The following is a 12,504-nucleotide window of genomic DNA, read 5'->3' on the forward strand; positions in this document are numbered from 1 at the left end:
ACTACTGTTGAAGTTAATAGTGGAAGTAATGTCTAAGCAGTGGTCTGACCTAGAGGAGAGTTGTTGGATATATGTATTCAACAGGACAATGAATTAAAGATAAATGACATAGGCAGTTTCTTTTTTCCTGAATGAATAACTAGATTGAACTCTGTTTGGGTTACCAGCTGGGAAGCAAGCTAATATTTGTCTAGCTCTGTGATCTGAATTGTTTGAGGGATGGTTTGGCTTGTCTGAATTTTAATATCCATTAATAATTGAGAGCGATTGCAAGCCCTTGTTTTGCTGAGTGCATATTTACATGTATTATATTACCTTTTATTAATATAGCAGTTAAAGAAACATTCAGAGTAAATTGTCCCTAGATCCATTTGACTGGTATCTCTTCCTGGATAATGGCAGTGATATGTATACCCAGACAATACCTTTCATTTAAGGATCTCAATATTAAAAAAAAAAATCTAGTGTTTTTTTATTATTCAATTTATTCTGAAAACCACTTGAGCCTTGTTAATTCCATGAACATTTTGACACTGAACGTTGCAGAGAAGTATGAGCCTAGAGGTACTAGCTTTAGTAGAAACTTTCTTGTGGCTGTCATCTTAGGAAAAGCAGAGCCACTTGTTCATGGCCATTATTGATTGACTCAACTGACTGGGCCTGTCTGTTGCTATGGTAACTGCAGCAACATTCGGAAATATGCAAACTCAAATTTTCCAAAGACACTTATTTCCAAATGATCCAAATGTAGGAATTCAACAACACTGAGAACTATTTTCCAGTTTTCCTTCTTGCCCACCTACATATTTATAATACTTAAAACAGCATCTTTTTTGTGCCTAATTTAAAAATATTTTGCAAGTAGTTTGTTCTTCAATAGAGGGTTTATTTGTTTTGAACTTAAGGGAATATAGGTACCGTCTCATAGTAACAACTTTTTGTTTTCTGATCTGCTTATCACAACAATTTGGTGAATTATGGCAGATATTATTGTTTAATTTTATATATGAGGAACCTGAAGCCCAGATAGATGGAGTGACTTTCCCAGGGACAGTAGCAAGTAGTGACTGAGCATGTTAGAAGCCAGGTCTCTTGATACTTGGTTTAGTGCTCTTTCCAATAGAAGTCCAACTCAATACATATCATTTTTATTCCTCAGTTTGCCATTTGGATGTCACAAGATGACATTAATCAATCAATACAGATTAAAATAAGAGAAAATCAATGAGGACTAGTAGTGAATTGGAACAACATTATTAAATTTACAACCCTCCATGCCAAGAGTTGTTTAAGCCTCCATTTAAAATGAAGGATGATAGAAATGAACTATCTTTAGATGGATTTATGATTACCATGTGTCTCTTTTCCTTTGTGACCTGTAGAACCTCAAATCATCTCTACGGGAAATTTGCTGTTATAGTACAGCTGACTTTTCATTATTATTGTCTTCCTCAGTATTCAACATTTTGTGGTATACTGGAGGAAAATTGCATTTGGATGATAACATTAGACCTAACCTGACATTGAGTTTCATTCCAGGAAAATAGATATTTTAAAGTCAAATGTATTATTTTAAAACTTAGTTGGAGTTAAACATTAATGTATAATTCAGTATAGCCTTTATCATCATGAGCACTTTTTATTACATGGTTGTCCATGCATTTTAAAATATAATAATGCTCCTTAATTAGGGCCACTGAATTAGTATGCATAAAAACAATCCATTTCTCATTATACTCTCCCCGCTCCCAGCCATCCAGCTTGAAGTTGCTCTGCATCTCCATTTGTTCTGCATCTCTATTCCCACCCCAATGCAATGACAAACAAGGAAAGATAAATCAAAACAGTAGCTCTGGACAGCAACTAAGCTGCGCTGGGTCGATTTCACCACCTGGTGGCAGAGGCTAAGAAATGTTTCAGTATTCCTTCACTACCTCTTTTCTCCTTCTGTGGCTCCTTTCTCCTCTTAGGGCTGGTCCTCCCATCTTTCTTTTTTTATTCAGAGCTCAACAAATTCAACTTTAAGCAACCTCTTTCTCATACGTGCACACATTTATTTTTCCATCCTTTCAAAAATTCTACCTTCATTTTAAAATTTATTGACCCCAGGAACATTTATTGCTCCTTTCCTTCTTACTTTCCATCCTCTTATTTATGAGTTTTTTTTTAAAAAGTGACCTTAATTATGATTGCTAAGTCTGAGAGGTCTGCCAGTGAATGTGTGGGAACACACTCTGAAGTGATGGGCTCTCAGTTGAAGAAAAGGCCTATATTTAGAAATGAAGTACCACACAGGAAAAGGCCTAGGGCCTTAGGCCTCAGAAGTTTTTGAACACGCACAGACATTCCCTATTGCATTAGCACAGCATTTCTTTCTCCTCCTTCTCTGACAAGGCTGTTTTTTTTTTTTCTTTTCCCCAAAACACCAATATTTAAGATACATCGAAAAACCTATTCTTACCCAGTTTTATTGCTTTTCTCTTAGGTTTAATTGAAAGCTTAGCTTTCTATTTTTACTGCAAACATGCAGCAGTTTGGATGCTTTAAGGCAGTGACTCTCAAACCTAAGCATGCATCAGAATCACTTGGAGGACTTGTTAAAACATGGATTGCTGGGCGTCACTCCCAGAGTTTCTGATTCAGTAGGTCTGGGAAGGAGCCTGAGAATTTGGTTTCTAACAAGTTCCCAGGTAGTGTTGATACTTAAGGTCTGGGACTATGCTTTGAGAACCACAGCCCCAGTATTAAGTGGTCTTTTATAATGTAGATATTGGGTGATGTTTTGCAGTCCATTCTTTGGCCTAAGTGCTCACAGAAGTCACCGTGTGGCATATGGACTGGGTTCCAGTCTGCCACTTTTTCTTTCACAGTTGGGACCACGTGACCTTTAGGCTGAGACTTTGTTTAAGGACAGTAATTGTGTCTTATTACTGTGTTTCTCCAGCCCTAAGAAGAATGGCTAGGACATGTTAAATGGCATTTAGTGAATGTTGGGTATGTGTTTGGGTGGAGGTGGTTAGCATTGCAAGGCAGCAGGCCCGGGACATTGAGTATTATTTACAGTGTTTCTGTAAGAAAAAGGTTCTGGATTATGAATGGGCTACCTTACTGTGTGTGACATTATATGTTTGTGAAGTAGGCATTATATTTTTGCCCCCATGTTCTTTCTGATAGTAGTCTGATTTTTATTGCAGGTCAGCAATTCATTATAGATATTGCTGTTATTACAATGGAAACAAAGGAGAAAATTGTTTTCTGGGTAAATTTCATTTGGCAGTTGTATTGATTAGTCTTTCTAATACTCTACCTAATCTTATTTAAAATAAGAGATAAGGCCGGGCGCGGTGGCTCAAGCCTGTAATCCCAGCACTTTGGGAGGCTGAGACGGGCGGATCACGAGGTCAGGAGATCGAGACCATCCTGGCTAACACGGTGAAACCCCGTCTCTACTAAAAAATACAAAAAACTAGCCGGGCGAGGTGGCGGGCGCCTGTAGTCCCAGCTACTCGGGAGACTGAGGCAGGAGAATGGCGTGAACCCGGGAGGCGGAGCTTGCAGTGAGCTGAGATCCTGATCCGGCCACTGCACTCCAGCCTGGGCGACAGAGCGAGACTCCGTCTCAAAAAAAAAAAAAAAAAAAAAAAAAAAAAAAAAATAAGAGATAATACCTGAAATACAGAAGCAAGTGACAAATAAATGGTAGCTGTTTCAGGGAGTGCCTGTGATGATATTATCTAGTAAATTGCAAATGCAGAAGGAACAGGTGCAGTGCTGAATTGGGAGACTAAATAGGCTCAGGAAATACCATATTAGCTCTTCCTTATGACCATTTTTTCTGCAGTGTAATTGAGAGCGGTGTGGCAGACTTCAGCTCAGTGGTGTGCGTGATTGAAGAGTTCTCCTTTTGCCTGCTGATTACAGCTGACTGACATGCATCTAGCATCTCAGATCTTTCGCACTGTAAGGGCCCTTAGACACTATCCTAGTCTAATCCCCTTGATTTATGGATGGTGAAATGAGAACTAAATAAGGGAAACTCTTGTCCCAAATCACACATCCAGTAGATGGCAGAGTTTGGACTTGAACCCCGTCATCTGATTCTAGGTGTAGTCCTCTTGTGCTGTGCTGCCTTTAGCCTCACTGGTCTAACTAAGCTTACTTGTAGACTTTTGATTCCATTGAGTTACCTATAGACAGCATAGATGGGAAGGGAGTTTTGTATGCTTTTGTCTAAATGCTTCAAAAGCCAAAAGGAATGGGCTTAGTCTCTGCCATCTTCTTCCCATGGCTGCAGCCATTGGATCTTCCATCTGCAGGTTCAGTCCTGGGCCTAGTATTATACCTTGGTCAGACAAATTGAAGGAGCTCAAGTTCAAAGCTTGGGAGTCAGTAAGATGTCATCTGGGATGCTATCTTTGACCTTCCCTTATTTCTGTGCCTGAATCCTGTCTTGATGAGTTCTGGTAGAATTGGGGCCCTGCCTTGGTGTTGTCAACTCTTTAAGAATCTTAACTATAGGCAAAGTTGGGAAGTGGGTAGGAGGATAATATTTGTTGAGCGTCTATTTTGTGCCAGTTACTTTATCCACATCATGTTATTTAATCTTCACTACATCTCTATGAAGTTTTGTCTCTATTTCACAGATGAGGAACTAAGGCTCAGAGAGATTATGGGACTTGCTTAAGGTGACCTAGCTAATGAGTGGTAGAGCTGGGGTTCAGATTTGAGCTCCAAATCCTGCACTTATTCTGGTATACCTCTCAGAGCCTGTAGCTTGCCTATAAATCCCAGCTTGTTCATTTGTTCGGTGAATGTGTATCGAATCCTACTATATTCTAGCCTCTGTGCTCGTAACTGGAGAGGCAGTCCCTGCTCACGTGGAGCTTACCATCTATCTGAGACTATAAAGTAATGATGGATGTGTAGAATGTTAAAAAGGAAATGCTGTAGGAATATACAACAGAGAAGCCTAATCTAGTCCAGGGTGGGATGGGGGAATAAATCAGGCAAGGCCTCTTGGAAGAGGAAACATTTACACAGAGAACTGAGTTGAAGCATGAAACAACCTTGCAAAAGACCTGAAGGAAGGCTAGAGTGGCAGGAACATAGCAAGCAGTAGTAGGCTGATGTCCTGTTGCCTGCCTACCTAGCACAGCGCCTGGCATATAATGGGTACCCAATGAATGTTTGCTGAACAAATGCATGAATGGCTAAAACAATGAATGAATGGCAATGCCGAAAGCTCATTTTGCTTCTTATATAAACACATAATAAGTTACCTTGGGATGATTCATAGTTCCAAATGACTTTTTCCTCCAGCTCCTCTTGTCTTTCTGTTGTTTTGGGTTTCCTTGCTATATTTTGAATGTCCACACATGTGTCCTGCCTTTCCTTCACAGCCGTGGGGTGTCTTCCTGTCTCAAAGAGAGCAAAAGCTGAGCTGCCCTAATATCCTCTTAGTGGCTGCCTTGAGCATGAAGTTTGAAATAGCGTCAGTGATTTGATTTTTTCCTCTGGGGATCTGGCAATTGAAAATAAATGTAGAAAGAGCCCCAAAGGAGTTTTTTCTTGGGGGCATGAGAGATGAGAGCACCAGTTATTGGTGCACTTTGACAATGCAGAGTTATGTAAGTGGATGAAAAATAAAGGCTATTCCACCAAAGTCAGCTTGCCTTACTTAAGTGATTTTATATTCACAAAAGTGGGTGGCCCAGAGTGTTCTGTAATTCTGCTATTTGCAAAATTCCTAGTTTATGACATAGAGTAATAGAATTCTATCGATTGAGTTTCAACAAATGTTAATGTAGACGATGATTATGTGTTAGGTACTTTCACATTGCATTTAATAACTAAAATACAAATAGCATCTAATTTCTAGAGAAAAAAATTTCTTGCCTGAAAATTCTGGTAAGGGTAGCATAAAACATTACAAAACCTGGAATAGGTTAGAATAGCCTATTTGTTAGTATACCTTGGTCCAGAAAAAAATGCCAAGCTAGTTTGAATCCCATTTCTTTTTCAGGTTTATATCTCCCAGACCCCTTGGGGTCTTCTGTTCTGGCTTTTGGACTGAGGAGTAAGCTTAGTTCACGAGTTTGAAGGGTAGTCTTGACTGATACTGATAAAACCAAGCGAATGATCTTTGGTCCTTGTTTGTTTATTGTTTTTTTTCATTGGTTTGTTTGTTCATTCATTCACTCATAAGACATTTGTTGAATGACTTCTATGTGCAGGCCACTATAGCTAGAGAGACAAGTTTTACAGTCCTGTCCTCACAAAGCTTGCAGTCTGTGGGGGAGACAGATAAGAAGTCAGAAACTGGCTTCTCCCTGGATTTGGAAGCAGGAGTCTTCACCACTAAGTTTATTCAGTCTGTGCTGGTTCCACTCTGCTTCTCCCTTTCTTCCCTTTCTCCTCCATGGACTGACTCTGTGGGTCTGTGACCCCAGAGTTTGTAGCCCTCTCTGACCTTTGCCCTACTGTCTAGGCCCACACAATGTTCCTTTCAATGTGGTCTTGTCTGTGAGATTCCAACTGAGACTGAAGTTCTGTAGGTGAGGACCAGTCAGGAGACAGGTGAGGCTGGGAGAAATGCTGTGGTTTCAGAGGTGACCTCCTTGCTGATTTTAGAGCTCTCTGTTCATGCGTGCTGGCAGCATGCCAGTACAGAAGGAGCTTTGGATTCACTAATACTTGGTTCATGGTTAGACTTCCGTGCATAATTAGTATTTTTAAAGTCATTTTATCTAAAGACTTCAAATTTAGAGACTCAAAGTACTTGAGAGACATTTTATGGATTGCAGCTGAGTTTAAAAGGATCTTGCAGCATTTTCTCCTCAGCCCTTACTACTAGCCAGCTGCTTCTAATCACATTCAGTAAAGTCCTGTGACAGACTCTTTCTTCTTCCAGCTTCTTGCAGATGTCATGCCCCAGGTCGGCCTGGATCTTCCTGAGAAGCTGCACAACAGTGTTTCTCAAATTTCAATGTGTGTGCAATCACTTGGGGTTCTTGTTAAAATGTAGATTCTAGTTCTGTAGGTCTGAGTCAGTAGGGCTACTCTCTGTTTCTAACAGGTTCCCAGATGATGTCAATTCTGTGGTCTGAGTAGCAAGGAAATCGCTAAATGTCAGGCATAGAAGGGGCTTTAGAAATGGGTCATCACATCTGAGACTGTGACTTTACAAAGGAAGACATAGAAATCTAGAGAAGCAGAGTGACTTTCCTGAGGTCACACAGCAGATTAGTGGAAGAGACCAGGACCAACACTCAGGTCATCATTTTCCTTCTGCGTTGTATATGTGCTTTTCCTCTGCTGATCTAGCAATGTAAAGAAGCAGAAATAAGGTTTCCTACTTGCATTTTCATGTTTAGAGCAGCCTCACAGAACCAAAATCTGATGTGCTGGTAGTCTAGACTTGCCTGAAGCCCTTCTTTCTTAGGTTTTAGTCAGGCATTTACCTCAGGATCTTAAACAGAGCCTCTCTATGACACCAGGCTTTGTGTTCAGTAGTGCTTGTTGAACAGAACTTGAGTCCCTTCCATACTGGACAAGGGGAAGTGGGTGGTGCCAAAAATTGCCAGATGGCCCCAAATGAGTGTCTAGTGTAGGTTAACCCTCAGAATCCAGGAGCAAAAGGTGTGTCGGGGACACTGAAGCAGTCATCAGACTTCAGAATTTGCTTAGCACTTTGGCTTTTAGGATGTGCTAAGTGGCAAAGAGGACATACTGGGAATAGAGTAGGTACGTTTGACCCAGAGACCCTGTCAGGGGCCTGGCGTTGGAACAACAAAGCAGCCAGAGAACATGATGGCAGGCGATGGTTGGTTTATCCGTCAAGGAGGTCCTTTGAGTTGGGGAGGGGCATAGGAGCAGACAGTCTGCAGTAATCTAGACCAGTGGGTAACATTTCATTCTATAAATATTTGTTGTGTGCCCATTACATGCCAGATACTGAACTGCACAGTGGGGGATGTGGAGATGAATTCCTAGAGCTCTGGTCTCAGGAGGCCCTCCGGGTGGATTCTGCATCAAGACAGTCTTTTGGAGTAATAGCAAGGTAAGACTCTGGTCTTGGTGAAATGGTTTATTAGGTGAGGATTCAGATAGAAGAAACAATCAATTCAGGGTCACACTTGCTGAACCTCTGGCACAAAGGAGGGCATGGTTTCTAGAACAAGGCAGATACCCAGTGATGAAACCAAGGAACAAGGTCAGGGCAGGAATGGCAGCACACTGAGCCTGCTTCTGAGCTGGTAACCTCTGAAACTTGAAATCTTTCCTGGTAGAAGACAGGGGTGGGCTGGAGTAGGTCACCTGGTGTGGACGTGGAGCCAGGCACTCTGATACTGGAAAGACTTAGCCATGCAGATTTTCCATCTGTTCACCTGTCTCTACCTACCTCTGGCCCTGCTTATGAGAACTGTCTTGTTCTGTGTTTGTGGAGAGTAAGATTCTGGAAGCTTCTTAGGATCAGGCCCTCTAGGGTAGCAGAGGTGGCAGAGGCTCTTGTCCCCATCATCATTTATACTAATATGTTCCAGGGCCTCTTAGGGCTGAGATGTCATTAGATGTCTCCTGATGGAGGCAAGTGACTAATGCCCCAACTGGGGAGAAAACTGGATGAATGAGAGGTTGGCTTGAGACCATAGACCTGTCTGCATTGGAAATTGACATCTAATGACTGAGCTGGAAGGGGTGCAATATTGGTAATAACATTAACAGTTGAAGGGAAACAATGTCTAATACCTAGTAGGCCCTCAGTGAATATTTATTGACTGAGTAGGTGTTAGCAAAGTGCTTTATAGTTTTCAAAATATTTTCTTTCCCCCAGACTCTGTGAGACAGGCAGAGCATTATACTCATTTGACAATAAGGCAGCTGAGGCTCAAGATGTTACATATTTTGCCCAAGATCACACAGCTGGTAAATGGTACAGCTGACACTGGAACTCAGGTCTTTTGAGTCTTACTCTAATGTTCTGTCTTTGAAGACACTTCCAAAAATGCAGACAGATACTACCAGGGATCTTGCTATTGTACATTTAATTTTTGGTACCTATTAAACAGATATGGTTTTTTAATGCAAAACATTTTTGTATAAAGGAAATGTGCCTCCCTGTGTGCATTTCTACCACATTGAACCCTTGGGTCTCTTTATTTTTAATAAGGAGAAAACACTAGGGTCTGGAACAGCTGAACCAAGCACCACTGCTGCCTACTCATTAGCTCTTTCTGTCTAATTAGATTGAAAGCAAGGGAGGAAACTATTTTGTGTTTAGCAGAAGTGGTCATGTATGGTCTTAAACACTCTCTGGCCCTTTTCCTCCCTTCTTTTCTTCTTCTCTTCCCTCCTTTGCCCTCCAGAAGGTGTCTAGAATGCAGTCCCTTTCACCTTGCAGTAGTGTATTTCTTCTGCCGTGAGTGGTGTGTTTGTGATGTGACAGACAGATGGACTTCTGGGACCTTAGAGACTTGGTGGGTTACTGTATATTTTACTTTTTTTTTTTGAGATGGAGTTTCACTCTGTCGCCCAGGCTGGAGTGCAGTAGCGCAATCTTGGTTCACTGCAACCTCCGCCTCACGGGTTCATGCCATTCTCCTGCCTCAGCCTCCCAAGTAGCTGGGACTACAGGCACCTGCCATCACGCCCGGCCAATTTTTTTTTTTTTTTTTTGTATTTTTAGTAGAGACGGGGTTTCACCGTGTTATCCAGGATGGTCTCGATCTCCTGACCTTGTGATTCGCCCGCCTCGGCCTCCCAAAGTGCTGGGTTACAGGCATGAGCCACCGTGCCTGGTCAGGTTACTGTATCTTTTTCATGGTGCCCAGTGGCCTAGTCATGTAGAGCAAAGAGGCTATTGTTTTTTCTTTAAGAACAAATTAAATACAAAGCATTTCTCTGAAGTACAAGGAGGACCTTGGGTTTCTGTAAATGGCTTAAAAAAAAGAAGAAAAAAATAGTACACCTGAAAGGTTTTGTCACTGGAACTCCAGCCCCAAGTTTGCATGTGAATAAAAAATTGCTGGCCGGGATCTCAGGCCTATTTGTAGATGGTTTCATCTAACCATCAGTGGTGACTGTGACTTCTGGGCCTGTTCACGTGGTCAAAGTTTTCAGCTGGAATTTTCCATATTCGTGCTTCTCTGTTGCACAAATTGTAAGACAGCAAACGTGGAGGGAAGGTGATTTGTTATAACTCATAGACCTACACTTTATATGAAAAAGTCTTGGGGAATGCCAAGGGCCAGTTGCAGTTTTTCTGAGACTCAGTTTCTACCTAGCTTCTTGACCTGGCCAGCTTCATTTTCCCCCTCTCTCCACCCCATCTCCATTCTTTTCTGCTCAACCCAGATCATCCCCTAATCCCCACTGTTCTATGTTTGTCCCCAGTCTTGCCCCTTTTTTCTACCCTCCACACTGCCACCACAGTGCCTCTGTGTTTCACTCTCTTACTCAAAACCCTGCAGTGGATTTTCAGTATCTTCCAGGAGAAATCCATTCTCTGTGGCAGAGCTTGCAGGGAATTTTTGGCTCTGAGTTATCTCTTCACCCTGTGTGTCACCACCGTTCCTTTGCACAGACTCTTCTTATAGCCAGACTTGCAGTTCCTGAACATACTAGGTTCTCTTTCCTGCCTCTCTGCCTTCACACGTGGCCTTCCTTTGGCCTGATTTTAGATCTTTAGATTTTAGTTCAAGTGTTACCTCCTCTGTGAAGTTTTCTATATATGCCAAGGCAAAATTTGGTGCTTTCCTTTCTGCTCTCAGAGTAATTCAAATATATTCCTACTATATTATTTATTGCATAATTCCAGAACTATTTGTTTGAATGTTTTTCCCTCTCTCTTACCTCAAATTCATTCACTAGCTAACCCTTTTTGAGTATTGACTCTCAGTTGGGGATTGGAATAAGTAAGGGCTTTATATAAGTTCACTCATTTCTTCCTCCTTGGGTGTAGAGATTATTATCATCTTCACTCTACAGACTAGGAAATTGAGGCTTAGAGAGTTTAAATGACTTGACAAAGCCAGTAATTGGTAGGCCTGGGAATTGTACCAGGCACTATGCTAGATGCTGTAGATAGAAAGTTCAATATGACATAGTCTCTTCCATCGAGGAGCTTGTGATGTAGTAGGTGAGACAGGTAAGTCATAGTGTCAGTCCAGGATGCTGAGTGCAATGATGAGGGTGTTCACGGTGCTATGGCAGCAGAGGGCTGGGAACTAACTTATCCTGGGGGAGGGCTGGAGCTGTGTGTACACCCACTTCTGCATCCCTAGCACTTAGCACTGTGTTAAATTGTTTTCCCCTGTGACCAGGACTCAGAATCTCAGTCACCTTTTGCTTCACTCTCTGTATTCTCATTAGTCCATCTGCAACACCTTCCTTCTCAGTAAGGCTGGAATCTGTTCTGCCTCCACCCTGGTCCAGGCCCCATTCACATAATCTGCGGCAAGTGTGTGAGGAATGTGCATGAGAGTGTGAAGGTTTCTGGAGTACCAGGAGTCTCTGGAGATTGCCTGTACTCAGCTCATTTGTCATTGCCTAGGTTTCCTGGAGCATTTCCATCCTAGGAAATTTTTTCTTGGCCTCAAGACAGAACTTCTAAGAACATGTCCCAGGATTGGGCCCTCTGGCACCAAGTCCCTCTCACCCTACCACTTCTGGCCAGCCTCTGCTGTGTACTGGATGCCGAGCTGCTTACAGAGCTGAGAGCACTGAGGTGTGGCCCCTGCTCTCCAGGGACTAAGGATCCAGTAGGCTAAACTGGATGAGGGCAGAAGCCTGGCTAGATGTGGAGGGTGATCACTGGGCCTATGGCAGGGCTGGACCAATAGAGGGGAATCAGCTGATGACAAGAGAAGAAGGTTGCGGGGACAGGGGAAACGGACAGACCTCATAGATGGGTCAGCTAGAGAGGAGTGCAAGTTGATGTATATCTAGGTAGGGTGGGACTGTCAGAGGTCAGAGGAGGGAGAGATGTGAAAGGACTGGCCCTGTGGTCATTACCCAGATTTCTTTCTGTGAGGGTAACCTCCAGGTGGAAGTTAGTTTCAAACCAGCAGAGACTAGGATGGCAGTTTTAATCTGAAATCAAGAGGTGAACCCAGTATCCAGATAGGAAGCCATTCTAATTTTTCCAGGACACAAAAGGAGTAAAGGGAATAGAGAACAAAATGTAAATAGCTCCCTTATGTGCATTGTGCCAGGTGCATGGTATGTTATTTAATTTCCACAGAAACCCCATGAATCTACATTTGTGAATGGGGAAACTGAGACTGCAAGTCATACAGTGAGTACACAAGAGAACAAGCAGTATTTGAAGCCAGGTATGAATCCAGAGCTTCTCCTCAGTGTTCTGCTTGTTCTCAGGGGACTGAAAAATACCCCCAGTGGAGACAATTGAGTACCTGAGTACCACATGGTAAGCCAAAAACTGACCAGTATGAAACTGCCACCCAAGGAGCAAAAAGTTGTTAATGAAATATTTTCAGCATAGGC

General features: G+C 42.3%; 1 protein-coding gene across 19 annotated transcripts in view; it reads left to right on the top strand.

The window, feature by feature from the left end:
* The window catches only part of SERGEF (secretion regulating guanine nucleotide exchange factor), a 235,876-nt gene that overhangs the window by 80,739 nt on the left and 142,633 nt on the right, over nucleotides 1-12,504 (top strand). The window contains exon 9 of one of the 19 annotated variants that reach the window (XM_074014115.1): nucleotides 7,951-8,059. The exons of the other annotated variants lie outside the window; for them this stretch is intronic. Coding sequence (XP_073870216.1) covers nucleotides 7,951-8,059 — 109 coding nt within the window. The remainder of the gene's footprint in view (nucleotides 1-7,950; nucleotides 8,060-12,504) is intronic. 19 annotated transcript variants of the gene reach the window in all.

The sequence above is a fragment of the Macaca fascicularis genome, chromosome 14 (genome assembly GCF_037993035.2).
Source record: "Macaca fascicularis isolate 582-1 chromosome 14, T2T-MFA8v1.1".
Taxonomy (NCBI): domain Eukaryota; kingdom Metazoa; phylum Chordata; class Mammalia; order Primates; family Cercopithecidae; genus Macaca; species Macaca fascicularis.